General features: G+C 35.5%; 2 protein-coding genes across 4 annotated transcripts in view; both read right to left on the reverse strand.

The window, feature by feature from the left end:
* Nucleotides 1-10,054, reverse strand: part of LOC105398778 (tachykinin-like peptides receptor 99D) — an 80,560-nt gene extending 70,506 nt beyond the window's left edge. For 2 of the 3 annotated variants that reach the window (XM_048622865.1, XM_048622863.1), the window contains exon 1: nt 9,607-10,054. The gene's annotated coding sequence lies outside the window, so the exon portion shown is untranslated. Of the gene's footprint in view, nt 1-9,602 lie in introns of all 3 variants that reach the window. The other variant, XM_048622864.1, reaches the window with a different exon arrangement.
* Nucleotides 10,055-14,720: 4,666 nt separating this feature from the next.
* Nucleotides 14,721-19,749, reverse strand: LOC105397321 (cytochrome P450 6k1-like). The gene is made up of 5 exons (XM_048622866.1): nt 19,065-19,749; nt 18,066-18,290; nt 17,556-17,830; nt 16,697-16,877; nt 14,721-15,701 (listed from the first exon to the last, which is right to left on the reverse strand). Exons 1-5 carry the CDS (start codon nt 19,720-19,722, stop codon nt 15,538-15,540), a joined length of 1,503 nt encoding a protein of 500 aa, XP_048478823.1. The 5' UTR covers nt 19,723-19,749; the 3' UTR covers nt 14,721-15,537.
* Between the last annotated feature and the right edge of the window lie 930 nt (nt 19,750-20,679).

A 20,679-nucleotide genomic window follows, 5' to 3' on the forward strand; every position in this document is an offset into this window, starting at 1 on the left:
CAGTTTGATCACACATGTGAAAATAGATGATAGCTGAAGAGTGATTGATCGATACTTATGAACACAGAAGCTCGATTGATTAAGAATTCTTCAATCCTCTGTCTTTCACATACGACTTTTAGGATCAAACTTATTTCATAATTATCATCATCAGCCCGTAATTATATAGAATATATAAACTTATTTAGTGCACTGGGGGCGAATTCCGACAATTCCGATTGTAAACCTACGTAGTGTTATATAAATTTAAGTATAGGTAGATTTATCTTGATGAAATGGATACGAACATTTACAATTTTATTCAGTATTTTAGCTCTACCCTAACAAAATTATACGTGTAGGTGCCTGAAAATGGAGGGAATCCTTTATATTACATTTCATCATTTTATTTTACATTTTATTCGCTGTGTCGTTTTTGGAATTCAATTTGGATACGTTTCATGAGCGAGACTCAGGAGGGCTATTCTACTATCGTTACTGCTGTAACACTCTGACGTCACCCCTCTCGGAGCCACCAGAATAATGTTCATTTTATGTCAGTGTCATATCAATTGGACGAATTGTTTACACGCTTGGCGTAAGTTGGCAAGTTCTCGCATTTTTCATAAATTGCCTCTTACCGAATAAGATTCGTTTTACTTTTAAATGTATTTTTTATCTCTAGTCGCGTAAAAGCTGTTTAATTAATAAAAGCCTTGCTCCATTCATTGATAATGAGGACTATACAAATGTCATCAACCAGTAGGTAGTTGACCGGGATATTAGTGGAATTTTTTTATAGGTTTGGTTTTTTCTTGGTTTTTTGAAAAGTCAATTTAGAAATATTTTTTGGCGATAGCATAAAAGTAGGTACTTTCTTAAGTAGTTTATACAGGCAGAGGTGCATTAGTGTTATGTTAGTCCCAATGTAATAGGGGGCGGGCCTATTGCCATTTTACGGGCACATCCAAGACCCGAGAACAAATATCTGCCCCAGCCGGGAATCGAACCCGGGACCATCGGCTCAGTAGTCAGGGTCACTAACCACTACGCCATTCGGTCGCAGTGGGTGCAGCAATGCACCTCTGCCTACCCCGCAAGGGAGTACATTAGTACGATTCGTGAGTGCGTGTTTTTTTTTTTTTTAATTTATACAATCAATAAAAACCTGTAAGCAAAAAACATTTTGTATTGTAAAAATACATTCTCATTTTTTGATAATTAGTCAGATCGTGATAATTAGTCATCGTCACCATTGTCATGATTTTAAACTAGAACTAGAATATACTTTGTGGTTATAAATAAAAGTGCAGAACTATGAATAACAAAATACTGCATCCAATCAAATCAGATCCAAAAGCTCCATGTCGTAAATGGATCGTAAAATAGTCATTCCGTTTATAATAACACCAAATTCCTTAATCTTTGACCTGGATTCGCGGTGAAGATGCCATAAATTTAACGATTAATGTTACTAATTAAGGGAATATTTTTGAATAGAAGATTAATGGGAACAATTAATGAAGGTACATTGACTCTGTCTCTAGTTTCAGAGCAATTTAGTGAAAACAAATATACCTTTTACTCGTATTAGTATTACCTATCAATTCATCATAAAATTACAAAAAAGTAAAAAAAAACGTGCGAAAGTTTACATTTTTGATTCAATTTTCAAACATCGGAGATCTGTGAATGAAATTCGGATTCGAATCTTTGTTGACTCTACGTGATGACAGCCGTGTTTGAAAATCAAAGTGACACAAAAGGCCAGCGCCATCTATTGGTATCATATCCTGCTATGGAATATTGGTATCAAATCTTGTAACTCATTGGAATAAGGTTCATTATTGCTTGTGCTTGTGTACGGTCAGCTGCATTAGTCGTTATACACTTTTTTTACCATGTCATACTACCTTATTAAGAAACTGTCAAAGTTTGAATGAATGAATTGTCAGTTTGTGAGTTAGATAAGGTACAAAAGTGTATAGCTATTTATGCAGCTGACTGTACACCTTCTGTACTCATGGCCTGTTTAGAAACTGGGAATGTTTTAAAACTTTCCGAAAGGAGTTCTCATTCTCAATGCCAATCAAGCAGACGATTTGTTTCCAAAGTTTAAATGCCCCGTAATGAAAAGTACAAACTGAAACTGTTTATAATTGCTAACAAACAAACTCTTACAAAAGTCACGAGTCCCGCTTTGGAAATGAACCTATTTCGAAATGTACTTACAATTAAACTTTTAAAGACCGATATTGTACCTACATATATGTAGGAGATTTAGTATGCTTGTGAATTTTATTCTATTGCAAACCTACCTAATATTTTTAAACTAAGTATACATGTAAGGTTTTTGTCACTGGCAACAATGAAATATTCTTTTTATTTATTTTCTTTTGGACAGAGTAACTGACCAATGGGAAAATTATTTGCCTTTGTTAACATAACATCAAAATAAAAAGGTAATTTATGAAAATATTTCATGCGTCTACGGAAGTAACAAACAAGTTTATTTTTCATACCCATCAATTTACATTGCTATCCTAGGGTCACTCTATCTTACGAAATAATTGCTGCGGAGCACTGCTGTGTAAACCATGACTAAACTACTAGCATATTCATTTATTATCCATCCTTAATTTTCAGCAAGTGTACAATCAAAATGGGAATCGCAGAAACGGCTCAACTTTCATTCGTTCAACTTTGGGGCTTATGGCAAAGAATATTAACTATTACCGCTTGTATAATATGCGGGAGAAAGGAAACTTTAAAGTTTAAATTAAGTCGTAAATTACAAAGTGTTGGTAGAAGCGGGCTTTGAATTGGCAAGCGCCCGCTCTTGAGCAAGATATCTTCGTTGTTGAAATCAGTTACAATGTGATATAATTGGTGTCTTTGATACAATTACAATAAAGGTACAGTTAACAAAAAATAATTGAACTTTTTGTCAAAGTTTTAGCTGACTATCTGAAAATCTGAAGTCAAACACATCGAATGATAAGCAAACAGCTTTTGCAAGATGCCGAAATAAGGTGGAGAAAGTGTGAATTTATTAAATTAACAACAGATGGCATCTGAAGGACCGGTGACCCTTCACTTAATTAAATCTAGGGCTGCTTTGGGTGCCGCCACTAAACTAGAATTATGGCCTTCACCTTCGCAATATGACGAGGAAAATCACAAAAAGCTGAAAAGGTTGCTAGTGGATGTAGGTATATTAGAGTAGCAATAACACTTTTCTCATAGCGATGTTCAGAATGATCCCATGAGTCACTCTCTATCGGCTTACTATATCCTTTTGCAACACTCTGTATTGTATAATTACGATTATCATATCCAAAAGTGCAAATGATATATCCCAGCACATAACTAAATTGAATCCGAGACCTTAGGGTCTTAAAACAGATCTCCAACTAGTAAAATGTAAATTATTTAATGTCTAAATGGCCCTCTTCTGAATGATTAAAGCTACACAGTACAAATAACTTGCTTTAAGTAAAATTTGTGGAAATTGTGGAATAATAACTGCCAGCTCGGCACACACTCACGCAGTATGAGGCGAGCCCGAAGCTCGTAATTAAAACTGTAGCAATCAGATGGTACAATAACTGTATTTAATTGTTCGCGTGTAATTTCGTTTTCAATTCTTCGGTTTTTTTTATTTTCCGTGATATTCGCCAGTTAATTATCGAAGAATTCTGGCGTATTATTGTGAGGCGTTTTAAGTATAATAATGTTGCATATTCAATATTCAGTACACTTAATTGATTTACCCTTGGTCAAAAAAACTTGTATAGGTACCTACTTATTCATTTTACAATTTGAAAAGTTCTAAGTCTAATCTATATTTATTTCTCATATACTTATATTGAAAAAAACAAAAGTGTTCGTTCTAATTTATGGTTTGTTTATTTTTAAGTTCGCACAATAAATATTGCTACCGTAATACTTATAACCTGTAATGTATTCAATACATTTCCCACAACAAGGCAGTGAAATAAACACCTAGGTATTCAAAAAAAGTAGGTGACGCAATAAAATGGCTCCGAGCAAATGAGGATGATGCTGTGACTGTTCTTTATACATCATTCTTACGCTGGCTGTCCACCGAACTGAAAAGCTTTGATAATAATACTTTTATTTTTAATTTAATTTCGTCACTTACAAGGCACAAATTTTGTTAGACATGAAATATATGGTCCACCAACCCACACTAGGCCAGCGTGGTGGACTAGGCCTAAAACCCTTCCTTCATTGGAAGGAGACCCGTGCCCCAGCAGTGGGGACGTGATGGGTCGGAATGATGATGATGATAAATATTTTATAAAAAATTTATAATTATATTATAGGGCTCTAGCTCTACCAAAATAGCTTTCCAACCATGCTACATGTTCTTCTCTGTTATAGACTCCGGAACTCGGGTCATGTACATAAACTAATTCTATTTTACCTATATGAACCCGACAAACCCGACCGGAGATTATCGTACAGGATTATGTTGCCTAAAGCTGCTATGGTTTGTACGCTAGTTACAATCGCTACTAGAATCATTATTATAATCTATCATCATACTCTCCAGCTACTTTAGTGGACGTGTAGCCTAAGAATGATATATGAAGAAAAGAGGCAGCCTAAAAGTCACATTTAGACGACGAGAAGCAGACAAAGGCATGTAAAGGGGCGCCTCACAGAGCAAACACCTTTCACAAAAGCTAAAAACAACAATGCCCTGGATATCACTCATTCACGGATTAATCTCTACTTCCTTTTTTTCTATGTTGGCTTTTTGCCTCTTCCGCGGTGCCTTTTCGTGTCACTTTTGGTAAAGTTCGTCACCTAAGCGGCTTAAGGCCTCATCCTACTCTCAGTTCGTCCCCGTTTCTCTCTACAGTATCTACGGCGGCTAATTAATTTTGTTTCTACGAGTTCGCTGCGCCGTTCCTATTTTTATTGGTACAGGTATACATACCTGAACTATAGGTCTGTAACAGTACTAATAACGCAGGTGCAAGTGATGTAACTTTAGACACCCTCCCGAAACATTACTTTGTGAACGTCTAGAATCCGCAATTTCGAGCGTAATTAATGGATGCTTACACAGTTTTATTTTTTGTTGGCAAATAAAAGTGACTGTAGGTATACGTAGGGTTTTTTATAGCCGAGTAACTAAATAGTTATACTATTCTTTCTATTTTATTTCCAAAGTTGTAAAAATTCGTTTAATTGTAAATACAAGTCTAGACAAAAAAATACTCTTTTGTATTCAAGTTAAACATTGCTGCGTTTAATTTAAAAGCTATATGACTTAAAAATAAGTTATACTATTTGTTTCATTATTTTCTGTATAATGTTACATGTTTCAGATGCCTCCTTGCCGTAGAATGTATTAGCCGTTTCACCCCTGCTAAGCTTACCATGGATTGCGACGTCTGATTTTTTTCATTAGTACACCATGTCAATCTTTTTGGACAAGCGAGTCAGACAGGCCGCTGAGGTTTATCAAAAACGCGGGGGTTCCTTTCGTTTGGACACTTTATTTACAAAATCTACAATTTGACCCTCGTTAAATATTTTCGAAAAGCGCGTTATTTCTAATTATTCGTTTATTGACGAGCAAAATACAGAGCTAACTGTTTGAATGAGTTTTAAAGGCCCGGGCAAACGGACCTCAGCATATTTGCCTGCCCCATGGCATTTGCTGCCTCCCTGTTGACTCGCGAGCAAAATTAAATGAGTATTTACTGTCAGTATTAACCTCTGTCCTTTATTTGTTCTTAGATGACTTTGAGATAATATTAAAAATATCTATGTTTCGTATTTCGTATTCATAAATGAAATATTGGCATAATATTAATATTTAATATGATCCACATTTAATCAAGAATATATGAAAATAAAAGAAATTATTTAGTTCTTATACAATGGAGAAACATTTCTTTTTTCGCTAATTTCCAAAAGTAGGAGGACAAAAAGCTGTGTGGAAAGCAAGAACAGGCAAAAATATGTAATCCAAATGGAAAACGATGCGAATCACAAAATACTTTTACCATCAAAACATGAAACAACCAACTTGTGACGTGTATACATGACCAACTTGAGACAGTGCAGTTCGGTCCAATTAACTTGATAGTTCCTGAAGTTGGCTGTGATTACAGTTCCCCAAAATTGATAATGCACATAGAAATCTTCGTCATTGTTCGGCAACGGTCGTATTCCCGAGCGTTAGAAAACTATTATGTATTTAGAGTGGTTAAGTGCATTTTCTTCATGAAATTTTAGTAGAATTATGTAATTGGTGCTAAAAGAGATAATTAATTTATCAGTAACGAAATTTGATTCGATAATTCATAATATTCCATAATATTAAAATTTACTTCGAAAATGTTACAGTAGGTACTTTTCAAGTGTCTTACTGAAAGCTGATGTAAAGATGGATGAAAGAAGGTTTGAATAACACAAGGTTTAAGTATATTATAAGGAGAAATGGATTTCAAACACAGGTTTACATTAAAAAATTTAAATCTTAGTTCAAAAGTATTTACAGCACTGATTATTTCACATTAATAAAAATGTTTAAATTAAAATCTCAGTTCAAAAGTATTTACAGCGCTGATCATTCACAATAATATTACAATTACAAACTTGGTCTTTTGGGTGTGGCTTTATTGGCAAAGTGAAGTCTATCAATGTGACGTATATTTTATTCTTAAATGTGCCTCATAATATGGCATCGTCAAAAATAATTAAAGTTGAAATTAAATTCACATTTGAAAAAATAACAAGAACGATGTGTAATTGCAGCTCTTTATAATTCCACAAAAGTAATACTGATCTTGACCTTGAGACCCTTGACTGATCGGTGACAGCCACCGACCGCCCAAATTGTTTTCGATTATGTGTCACATGATATTGACTACTATTTCTTTCGAACAAGGATCAAAACGCAAGTGCTCTTACGATTCAATGATTCGGGTGTTTCCGGGAATACGACAGTTTGCGAAGATTTGCATGCGCATTATTAATATGGGAGAACTGTACATTTTTGTGCTTTGTCAAACTAACCTACTGTCAATCTTTGAGACAATGAATAGGCGGTTTTTTAGGTACAAAAGCGCATTCGCTGCCAACTTCAGAACTACCAAGATGTTTGAACCACACTGTGCCTAGGTATATTTTTACAACCTGCAGTACCTCCGCCGCTTCCGGGAACATTTGATTGAATTTTTACAACACGTACCGAGAGATTTATAAAAATAAAATAAACAAAACACGTAAATGATAGCACGCGTGAGTGCGAACCGGCACAGATGTTCAGGTACAGATCTCGTCAATCCGCTACGAAAAATTCAGAGGAGTTTTAATCCGTTATTAAAACGGTTCCAACAACATAACGTAAACAAACACTCTCGCCTTCTGTTGACGGGACGGTATGGCTACAATATTGCCACGTCTTATGTTAATGGTATTTTATCATATTCTATTATCTGTGGGGCTGTTACCACAAGGCTAAGCTGCTGAACGTGTGCTGAACTGCCTGCTACGCTGGTTCACTGAGGGTTGCTGAGTTCACTTATCTAGTATAGATGTGCTAAATCTAGAAATGCAAGTTTCCTAACGATGTGTTCCTTCAGAACGATGGTCTAACATTTACATTCATTTAGGTTAGCGTCCAACTTTCAGCATCGTACGTAACGCAAGTTCGTTCTCTTCATCGGCATTGCCGACTCTGTTTCTCCATACATTTATGAAAATCCGTTTGGTCCGATACGTATGGTACCGATGGGCGAACGCTTACCTTTACATGTCAGGGGCGGTATTTGAAGCCGTAAATCTGGCGTGGGAAGCGGGCGCTTACCCGACTAAGCTATCACCGCTCTCGATTTGCTCCATCCAGTTTTTGTAATTAAGGTATTATCTGTGTCGTATCGTATTACTGAAAACATGTTTTTGATGTTCCTATCGACATTCCTTTGTTTTTTTTCCGCAGTCGACAAAGCCATGGTTCGTTGAGTATTTGCCATGGCGATAATTATTGCGCACAAATAAAAATGATTGGTCCCGCATATGACGTGATTCTAAAATGATAAAACAAACTCACCTGACTTGAGCACCGACTCTTTCATAAATAAACACAACATGTGCTTCATTATTTTATCAGTCTTCAGTCTAACAAAGACAGAATTGTTCAATAACTGGGAACATAATGGCTATTAGAAATCATAGACGCAATCTGAGGTTTTCCGGATTTAGGTACAGGTACCTAGGTATACCTCTCACCACAGCCACTTGTCCCAAAGTCGATGACCAATTGTCGAAGGAATTCATATAGGAGAGAGGGCAGGGTAACTTTTACGTATATTTCCTCAATACTCGTAGCCTCTTTGCTAACTAGTTTCTACTAACAATCAGACAAAGAACTCCTTCAGATAATTATAACTAAGTGTTTATATTAAAACAATTGCGCTTTATATGTTTTTATAAGAACCTTATAAAAACCAAAAAGTATACTTACTTAAGTTAAATTTCAAAAGTATTTGCGTAAGTAAGCAATATAAATTACGAGTAGGTATAATCTTGACTTTCAAAACGTTTACGTCCAATATAAGAATACTTACAAACCATTTTGTTTACATAAGAACCACGCAGATGATAAATTAGCCAAACAAAATTAGGGCTGTCAATAGATATAAAACAATCATCAATCAAAAAAAAACCCGCAATAAATTAAATAAATTTGCAAAAAAATATTAGCAGGTACACACACACACACACACTCTCACGCCTTGTACTAATGTACTCCCTTGCGGGGTAGGCAGAGGTGCATTGCTGCACCCACTTTTCGCCAGAGTGTTATGTTAGTCCCAATGTAATAGGGGGCGGGCCTATTGCCATTAAACGGGCACATCCAAGACCTGAGAACAAATATCTGTGTTTAAACAAATATCTGCCCCAACCGGGAATCGAACCCGGGACCTTCGGCTCAGTAGTCAGGACACTAACCACTACGCCATTCGGTCGTCTCATCAGCATCTCATTAGCAGGTACATTGATTTGAATTCAATTCATAATTTCCCTAAGTATACCTACAAATTATTTTAGGTACACATTAGGGCCCACTTGCACAAACATTTAAATCTAGATTTAATGTCAAATCTCGATTTTAGAAACGTCAATCCATATAAAATCTGACATTAAATCGAGATTTAACACTAAATCTAGATTTCATATGTTTTTGCAAGTGGCCCTAGATTATAGAGAACAGTGGTTTAAGTTAAAATGCCTGATTTTGTACAAAGAATAGTATAGTATAGTAGTGCATGCACTTTGTACCATAAACATCTGACGGAAGAAATTCATTAAAGCTCCTCTTCAGTATTAATTTATTGCCTTGGTTAATTACTTAAATTGCGGGTGTGGATTAACTAATTGCTATTGAAAAATGAGATATTATGCATGTTGTATATTAACTAATACTATATGTTTACTATGTACGGTTTAGTAGGTGTAATATTACAGTTATTTTTGCCATAAATTATATTAAACTGAAAGTAAATATAAATATTATTCAAAAGCTACCTATGTTAAGTTTTTTTTTTTCCGTGGGTATTTATAACTGTTTTGACTTACCGGCTGGTCCAGAAGAAAAGCAGGTGCTCCTCCAGAAATAATAAAGTTTATAAAATTACGCACTGGTTCTATTTCTTGAACACTTAACACACGTGAGAGGCAAAACTTCACATCTACAAAAGCTTTTAAAACTTACTGTAAAAAGTTTTATTATCTAGACTAGCATTATGCACAGAAAACTTTATGCTAACTTCAACCTACACGCACTAGAACTTAGTGTACAAACTTTTTAGAAAACTTTTTTGCATCAGCGCGCTAAATTACCAAAGAGGATTTTACTGTTTATGTTTATGGTGAGGACTTTCTTTTAAATTTTCAAAAATGGAATTCGTGATTTCTTTTTTTGTGGATTCGCGCGGGAAGGCGCAGTCGTGTGGCCTCGCGCGGCGCGTCTGCCAACTGTCGCGGCGAATGCTCGCGCCATTGCTCCAAACGTACATTTCATGAGATGTGCGCAAGGCTCCGAAATAATAGGTACCCCAAAGTTACAATAAATGTGTTCCAAAATCTGTAGCAAAGTTTCTGTATTCGTCTATGGATGAATATTCCATTTCAGTTATACTTACATGGAATACTTACCTATATTATTTGGTATAACCATTGAGATTTTCAGAAAAGTCCTGTCTTTTAAAAATTGTGACCAAGTTGAGTTTGAGTTTAACATTTAACAATGTAGAGATAAAATTTGCATAATGTTTTCAGGATTAATTAATTAAAGATTTAAGGCGAAGCAAAGCTCGTAGAAATTAATAAAAAAACTGAATTAATTATCTTTGGGCAAACACTACGCTTTCTTGACTGCAAAATGACTTTCCGCTCCCGAAACACAATTAACTTTGACTTTAATTTAATTGACAGTTTAAAAGTCCAAAAAATAATAGTAATCTTATATAATGGATAAAACATTATCATCTTATTGATCTAACACGGATTGGACTTACCCCGGGGGACTTCCCCGCAGCAGCCTGTAACAATAAATTTACTTAAACCGTTTTAAATTACAGTACCAACTTATTCTTTTGTTTAGCCACCTGTTACCTTATCTTTTAGAGGCATACTGCTGAAAGTTTTCTGGATAAATAATTTTTTATCTTTTATGGTGAAATATTTAATGATTTATTTTATTAGTATACTTATTTAATAAATAAAACAAAGAGCGGCGGTAGCTCAGTAGCGCCCGCTTCTGACGGCAGAGATGCGGGTTCAAATCTTGTGCCTGACGTGGACCTATGAGTTTTAAGCGTTTTAAGTGTACATCGCTCTTACGCTAAACGAAAACATCATGAGTAAATAAACCTGCATATTTAGATTTAGCACCTCTAGATGTTGCGACCCCATCAACCAGTAGGTAGTTAAACCCCCAGAGCTTAGAATAGAATAGATATAATAATTATTAATATAAATTTATTTTATAATAAAATCTGCTACAGCAATTTAACTAATAGAAATAGTTATAATTACAGTGCTTAATTTATACTATAGGTACAGTTTATTAAACAATTTCGAAACCAAATGTACAAACAAATAGAGTTGCCATTGCCATATCTCATTCGCTTGTTCCGGGAAACTGAAAATGGTAAAATCTAGATTATTCCGGATCACTCAAAAGTTCCTCGTTAGTCGACAGAGTTGCGCTAGATGCCGATAGCACTGATCAAACTTTAATGACACCGCACGATCAAAAGCCAAACTCGTTCCCCACAGTCAGTATATCGGGAATTTGCGAGGGAATAAAACCTTCCTAGTTCAGCTATTGTTTGTATGAGAGTTTTCCTATCCAGGTTATAGGGTGACTTAACTTTTGTGTTTTTTATGATTAGTGGGTGGTGTGACTAATCTGTACATCACAGGTAAACAGTACAGTATTAGTGCTCTTTTTGGGAGTTTACATTTGAGAGAGCTCATTCTTGGGAACACATTAAATTTGAAAAATACACGTAAAGGGTCCCTGCTGAAAATCAGCGCTGCAGATACATTTATGTACGTGTAGCATATGCTGAGCTCAGGGCCTTTTTTGCGCTGCGCTGATGCACCACCAACACAGACTGGCTGTTTAATTCCTTATTATTTGTTTCTTTTCTATTTTGTGTACTATCTGTGTTTGTTTTATAAGTGTATAAGTACTTACATTGATTTTCTGTGTATGTGGTGTATTTGTGTAGCTCTAAATAAATGACTTTTCTTTCTTTCTTTCAAAAAAGTTATTCATAAAAATAAATACAGTATAATATTGTGGTCTGCAGATGCTTAGACTATGTACTAAACTACTATTTATCAGGAATTCCCACGAGTTAACATTTAAAGCCATGTTGCTTCCATACAAAAGCTGAGAGATCCATATATCCTCTGACGAATGGTGAAAGTTTAAAATTGATGGCTGCAGTGGCTCTAAGAAGGCGATATGTCCTCACGATTGAAATTTCCCGTACATAAATCACTCCCTGCCGACACAAACTGCTTTTGTGTGCAGCAATGTACAGTGGATGCCACCCAAACTGTAATTCTTACATGTAAAATTTGCTCTTAAGACGGACAGGTTTAGATCTAACGATTCAAGGTACAAATTACTATCATGAGCCCCTACAGTACTCTATCGTTGCAACAGCACAAATTTGTAGGTTGTTTTGTGCCTTCCGTTTATTTTATTTAACATCAGCTCATTTGTCTTTTGCAGAACGTGTGAATGTACAAAGGAATAAGAAATGTTGTTATTTACCTTTTTCAAGATAACTACGAACTTGCTTTCACAGATTAAGAATGGAATGGATAGATTTGAATGACAACAACAAAATCAATCACTTGTACGGGAAATATTTATTTTCGAGACGATGATAAACATAATATATCGAACAAAAGCAATGAAAGTGATGCGCTGGGCTGTAAAACGGCTTGCCTTTTTACTAATAATAACACACTCACTAGAAATGAAAAAGATACAGTGAAAAAAGCACCAAATTACTGCTAAAGAGAACGGCTAACTATCCAATATTAAACTACATTTAACAACTCCTCAGGATACGACCAACCAAAACGTAAATAAGCTAGTCTTTTACGTTTAGGAGAGATTTGGTGCTATTGTGACTAAAACTTTTTCATTGCTTATGAATGTATGTACAAGAGACAGGCTATGTTAGCTCCATCTATATTGTCTCGTAAGTATATACATACGTAGGTATTATCTCACGTCGTCCTGTCCATCCGATGAAAGTCACGGTCAATACGTCTTTGAACGAAACAGGCATTTTTATGTCCCGTTTTATTGCGTGATGTGATGTGGTTCGGATCTTCCATCGATGCGGATCGTATAATATATTATTCAAGTTCATGAATGATAAAAAGTAGTAATGCTAAAAAAATAACTACTTATCAACTGTAGGGTACATATGTAGACTTACTTATGTGAAATAAAGTGCCTTTTATTTTATTTTGAGAGATGTTTTGGCGTCTGCAGTTTGTGTGCCTAAATTGCATGCATAAATTTTTTGCATCGCAAGTTTATCATACGCTATTGTTTTTACGCAAATTCAGGGTGTGAATTCGTGTTATTTTAATTAAATCCGTGAAAAAACTTTCTTAGGGTGAGTGGCGCAAGTCCTACCTTCTCTTCCTGGTAGCTATATACTTACTTAAAGCCCTCTTAGTCCGACATGTTATATTATTTATGTTTTTATTGGTTCTACAAGGAAAATATAAAGATTGTGAAATTCTTTTGTATTTTAGGTACACTTGACAAAAACAACACTCAAAATCTGCATAATTCGACCAGAAAGCATTGTTTTTTCTTGTCACGTACTTCACCACTGTACGTCATTTGCCAATTTAACCCTCGTGAAAAAAGCTTAATCCTCGTGTAAAAATCTTTAAATTATATTTTTTTCCATGTTTACCAAAAGTGAAAGTTATACTTAGCGTTTACTTTGATTCTTTCATCTGTATAAATTTACCGTTTAAGTAATTAAATTAGGTACGAGTAAGTACCCAAAAACTTAACTCAACAGGCCAAGGTATTTATATAAAATAGGTTTTGTTCACTTGTTTTAGATGATTTACGAATTAAATTTGATTTCTGAACAGAGTATTTATTATATTAAATAATAAATTTACATATTTTTTTAAAAGGTATTCTGAATTTAAAAACTTTTGGGTCGTCCAATACTCATCGCATGAGTAGGTACTCTAGGGTTAAAAGCGTCAGCTAAACCGTGACCAAAATTTTAGTGAATGTTCAAACGTTTTTATTAGGAAATGTTTCAATATTCAAAATAAGTAGAGTAAAGTATTCGGTTTAAAAATAAAATTACAAGGTGGTGCGAGGTGTAGGTACTAATTGAATACCTATTTTTTTTGCAATGTTTTTGATAGATTTAATTTTTATTTATATTCTCTAATATTAAGACGGATACAGGATGTTGCAAAAGTGTTATTATAGTAAGCCGAAATCGGATCACTCAGAGGGTCATCCTGAACAACTTTTTATGTACTCATGCAAGACATCTGGAAATTCCCGAAAAAATGGCTTTCCATGGGTAGTAAAAAGTCATGAGATGCCCAAGAAAGTATGTAACTAACAAAGTTGCTATTAATTAGACAAAATATTTATCGAAATATTAGCTTTATCCGAAAGTATTATGTTTATGACAAAAGTATGTATTTCGAAATTACGCCTTGTATTTTATGCCTTCTGATATTCATTTAGATCTTCTATATTTTTTGTTATTTATAAATAAGATAGTAACATTTTTATCCTTGTTGGAGAAGTAATCACAAATCAATTAATAATAAAAACTATACTGCACAAAGTGATCGATACCTATCATTAAGTGACTGGATGACTAATGTACATTCGAGTGTATCCTTACGAATAAATTATGAATGAATGCAATACATACACTTTTAGATTTTATCCTCCTTTGATATTGTATTGACTAGACAAGAATTTATCTAGAATATCTCTTATAAATAGCTATAAACAAATGATAGGTCGGAACAAGAAAAAGTATAGTGAAGCTATGCATGCTTGTTATAGTAATTTCTAACTTATTAAACGGTAATTTATTTATTTGATCTGTAATAAAAAAGGGGCCCGTTCTAGGTTAAAAAGGAATAACCCATAATTATAAATATATTTTAATTTCTTTATTGTATATTTTCATATAAGTATCACATAAAATAACATTCCAAGTTACATACACAAAAATTACTACAGATAGTAGAAATAAAGTGGTAGGTATCTTTAAACGAATAAGTACCTAATAGAGACTATTCTGAGGAACTGGCTTAATTGTTATCTTAGATAAGTAGGGTTGGCAATTTTTAGCTCTAGGAAATTTTAGAAAAACAATGTATTGATCTAAATATTAACATAATTAATAGTTAAAAAATCTGATTGAACTACTTAGTTAATAATAAGAAATATTTCTTATTTCTTTCTATTTTATCAAAGCATAAGCGAGAAAATAATCTATTTATGATTTTCATTATCTTTACTCATACATTCGAGTTTATTAAAATAAGAGGGAGTAAGAATTTGTCCCAATGACGTAAAAATGAGATGAGAACAACGGATTCTTGCCAGTTGCTGAAAACAATATGTATAGCAATGATAGATCACATAGAAATATCAATATATTAGAGATCATCCACCTCTAAACTATAAAATAATAATATAAATAATAGGTATACCTACTATATAGAAATATTAATTTGTTTAAAAAAAAAGTTTCATCATCCTCAAAAAAAAAATTGTCGCCAAAACTTCACCAAGAGAGTCAAATCTTTATATTTTATACTGAATGGATTTTTGAGCTGTACCTACTTATGAAATTTATGTGCTTAGGCAGGATATAGGCTTTATTTCCATCGTAATCGTACGATACCGTACGAACAACACAACTAATATGACTGATATTAAGACTAAAACGCAGTTGGTTTTCAAGCAGTGATTTCATGGAATTCCAGCTTGAGTCCGTCGACAGCAGCGGTGAAGGTGGATCGAGGGTCCAGCTCGTTCTTAACCCCAGCTGTCTGGAATATCTCGTATCTGGACAGTATCAATGCGATCACCACCTTCGCGTGGAGTTGGCCCACTCTCATACCTGCGGAAAGGGAATGTTTAAGATTTTTTAGAAACGTGATTTCCGTAAAAAGTGTACTTCGACCCTAATGGCTCCGATGTAGAGACCTGTTCCGAGACCGGATGTCTTCGGGCACATCCAAGATCTGAGGATCAAGTGTGTAGGTTTTTTTAAAACCGATCGAGCAGTGAATATCGACTCCAATTTGTATGGCGCGTAGCTAGTGGGGCGCGTATACCGCTATGTGTCGTTTCTCCCGCGCCCTCGCCATACAAGTCCGTGTTTAGTCGTCACTATACGGACGCAGGTAAAACTCGCAGAGAGCAAATTAATATGGATTTCCATTAGAATTGTTGAAGGATGTAGTTTTAAATAACATTTTAATGTTATTTAAAAAATAACTTATTATTTAATGTATTTAATAAATAACTCCAGCCAGCCTCTATGCCTAAAAAATGTTTCTTATATTCCGTCCACATTTATTAACATACTACGGCATAGAAATCAATGGCTTACTACTGACATATTTATTTCAGAAAAAGTATTATAATGTATACCTGCCTAAAAAACGCAAAAGCTTTTATAAGTAAGCGTAGCAATTTTTTTTGAAGTACTTTTTCCTTACCATAAAACTCTTATATTTTCGTTTGAAAAGAGAAAGCATGGGGCAGATATTATGAGCACATTACATTATCATAATGATGCTATCATATTGACGACTGAAACTGATAGGCAATACTGTGAAAAATCACCATAGCCCCATCGATGAAGATGAAAGTCAATGTTATGTGAAAGTTATTTTTATTAACACAATATTGACATTGATGATAAGATTTACTTATGAGTCTACAATGAATTTCCTACAGATTCATGTAGCTGATCCTGAACTGAAGCATATAAAATACCGTAGTTCAGCACCGTACGTGGACCCAGATGACTTATGGCCTTGTCCGAAAGAGCGAATGACTACCGCACGGGTAAGTGCCTTTAAATTGAGGTATTTTATTATTACTCACCGACACACATGCGGGGTCCAACCCCGAAGGGCAGATACGCCTCAGGCACGATTCGCTCACTATTAAAACGTTCAGGGTCGAATTGTAATGGGTTCTCAAAGTGTTTGGGATCCTCCTGAAGTCCATACAAAGAGATGTATATCGCCGTGCCCTTTTCTATCACTATATCTGTGCCAGGGATCTGAAAGAGATGCGGATGAATGTTAAAAATGACAGGTTTGGAATATTTAAGAAGATCGCTTCTAAAGAATTTGTGTAATACAGCCGCCGCCTGGGAGAAAGCATCTGGTAGGTATTTTTATAAGTAAAGAATTTACGGCTTTCGGGATTCCATATTTCAGGTATTTCAATTGACCTGGTAAAATTATGGAAGTTTAATTCTATTTGGAAAAGGTTTTTGGTAAGTATTCGAATTGTTTGACTTTATTGTTATCTTCCGAATTTGTGAAAAATATTTTAATTTAATGACTGACATGGTTAATTTTCGTAAGTTCTTCGCAAATTAGTGTACTGTGTAATGCTACTTAACATTAGGGTGCTTACATAGAGAATCGGGTTCCCTGCACCCACCGGCACCGGTGACCCGATTATGTAAAAGCGCTCACTTAAGGAAGCATTTCCCGGATTTTTTAATTTCATGAGCGATTTCGCATAATCAAGCTATCGGCACAGGTACGCACCGGTAACCCGACTCTCTATGTAAGCACCCTAACACAATACACCCTATTTACATGCTAGCCGAGATTGAAGCTAGGTTAGCCCAATCTTGGCCATAAGCCCTAAATGTTTTTAGGGCATTTCGGCATTTAATTTAAACAATACCTATGCGAATACATTTTATAAAATCCTTGAAACTTACATGATAATCAGTCCTAGCGCACCTATCAATGGTGGACACTGGCGGATGAAGCCGGACGCCCTCCAGCACGCACTGGTCCACAAACTTCATCTCACTGAACGCCTCGAAGGTCCACCCGTGTTGCTTCACAGCCGCCTGGATCTCCTGCCTCGCTCTGACCTGGTGGGCCTCACTCCTCGCCAGCTCCATGAGAGTGAAAGCGGCGGAGGTGGAACTGGACTCGAAGCCAGAGAAGAAGGTCCCTGACTGGAACAGCAGGTTTTCTCCTTCAAATCCTGTAGGAGTTTGTGTTGGTGACGTGAGTTGCGGATTATAATTATAATATTATGTCTTATAAGGCATACATGGGGAACTGAACTGAAAAACTGAACCGTAATATTAATATGGTGTTGAGGAATTTAATTTGAAAAGTTTTGCAACACGAAATGTCTGCTATCAAACAAAAAACATAATAAAATTGGTACTCAATATGATATGAATACTCAAATGACTCATAATAATAAAACTCACTGTAAAGCGGACTTTGCTTCCCGTTCTTCAGCTGTATAATAGAGTCTATATAATCGCCTCTCTGATCGCCAGATTTCTCTCGTTTCTCCACCGCAGTCCAGAACACTTTGTTTACAAAGCTTGAGTTGAAGAGAATTGGGGAGCCAATCAGATCCACCAGTTTCGGCATGAAGAAGACCGCTGCGAGAGCCACCATGCGCTTGAAGCTATGGAAGAAGCCGTATACTGAAAAAAAAGATATTTTGGTCAGCAATGAACAAATTTATTTTAAATACAATTAATTAGGTTACATTTAACGCTAAATAACTGAACAATTTTGTTTACGTTTGTTCAGGAGTATGCGTAATTGTATACGAGCGTAGTTTAAGAGTTAATTGAGATACATAGTATCGAAATGCAAAAAAACGTTGGTTAAATAATAACTGTTAATTTATACACACATAAGACGAGCTGAACTACTCGTACCAACTCTGTTATTAGTTTAGTTGAGCATAGTTGAGATGTCACGCCGATGAAGCACTTGCACACGACTCAACTGAAGTGCCGATGGTTATGCCGTTATGTTAGTTATGATGCTCATAGCAATACAGTTTACAGACCCTTATAGTTGTGAGATTAAACGCTCGCTAAAATTCTTTCAATTATTTTAAAAAATAATGCTATAAAACATCAAATAATCAAATAACAGATGTTAGTATGACGATGATGAGACTAATATTTGTACTTTTTGCTTTCAATTAGCCTCTATCTACGGGGGACATACCCGCACATAAAGACTATTTAAGACACGACAAAACTTTTCCGTAGCACTCGCTCTCGTAGCGGCGCGATGTGAGTGAGCACGAACTAAAACTTTTGTCACGTCTTGGCGTGCACGTCTTGCGCCCTGTGCTAGGTCTTCTGGTGATGTAATCTTTACGTCACGTCAGTATTAATTCGACAAGGTTCCTATAATTATACGTGATATACGTCTTCATTAATAAAATATTATACACTTACCAGCTGTAGTAAACTCTCCATTGGGATTCTGGAAGGAGTCCGTCTTCGTTCCCAGCGCTACACTCGCGATCAAATCCGTGCAGAACTTATAGTTCATCTCTTGCGCATCGATGATCTTCACACCTTCTTTGTCCTTTTGCTGCTTAATATACTCTATCATTGGCTCCCCAGTCTCCAGCATCAGAGGGAACATTTGCCTCAACTTGCCCCTCGTCAAAGTTGGGGTAATTTTGGTCCTTAGGTATCGCCACGCTGGGTTTCTCAAACCAAAGAGGTTCCTCATTCCTATGCTGTCCTTCTGCTCTGTCCCGGCAAAGTTTCTGTCGGAGAATGTTTCGAAGTCCTTAACTAGGATTTGCTTGATGATTTTAGGGTCCCTCAGCAGAAGACATGGCTTATGGAAGATGTAGAATCCAACGAAGGGTGCGCTGCTTCGGGCCTGGTGGTAGAGGCGGCCGAGATACCATCCAGGTGCCGACTGGAACAGAATCGCTTTCTTGAAATTCCCGAACAGCCAATGGGAGTCTGTCAAGGATTCCACTCCGAGACGCTTCCAGTAGTTCAACTTATACCGACAGTAGAGATACGTAATGGCGATCAAGGACAATACTGCTGACCCCACCACGGTGTAAGAAGGACCTTCTTGGGACGACGTCATGGTGGCGAGTCAGTGGCCGCGCTAGCTTAGCGTTAGCTTTTATACTAACTTGTAAAAGTAATATTTACCTCATGAGTTTCCTTATCATAAGCCGGTGGGAAATAATCCGATGTAACGATATATTGTGTGTTAGGTAGATTAAAAATGCATTGATTAATACCAAAGACCGATGTAGGTAATAAATGTCGGAATATTTATTTGATGCAACATGTGAGTATTATTGCTTTTTGTTAACTTGGAAAGTAAAAAAAATAACGAGCACCGAGTTTACTTTTTGAAAATATTTAAAGTCAGCTACTATTACTATGTACAACAATATCTGTGTTTTCTCTTGTATCCGTTGTGTAACACATCCAATCTTGAAGATAACAAAAACCTTACATCTTCGGGAACTCGATCCTCCAATGTTGGACGATGTTGTTGACACATGTTTAAGTTACGGACCCCTAGTTTACGTAAATAGTAAACACACACAAAAAAACCTTTAATCCTTATGTAGGTAAATAGTTATTATTATATTATTTTGGAAATACCAACCGCTTCATAAATATCTTTTACACATTTTCTTAACTTTGTCCTCATGTTTTTAAGTTTATTAATTACTAGCTCAAAAGCTTATGCAGTATTTATGGACGTATAGTTTTGTCCAATGAAAAGATTCGTTGGCAACTGTTTTCCTCTTACCAATAATTAAGTTTTAGACCGAGAACAAAAACAAAAGCTTTTTCCCTTTTCATTAGGATAGTGACAGAAACAGAACACAGAGCAGCCTGTAGAGATAGGTAGGTATAGTGCCACAAACTTATCTGTTCCGGTGACAGCTCACGTAAATGTGTAATATTTCTTCATTCTATAAGAATTTATGTTTGCCAGTAGTGGTAATTCGCTCTTGTGGTTTTAATTAACCCATCTATTCTATATTAATATATAATTCATTAGTAAATAATGAGATATGGA

This window comes from Plutella xylostella, chromosome 9, assembly GCF_932276165.1.
Source record: "Plutella xylostella chromosome 9, ilPluXylo3.1, whole genome shotgun sequence".
NCBI lineage: Eukaryota > Metazoa > Arthropoda > Insecta > Lepidoptera > Plutellidae > Plutella > Plutella xylostella.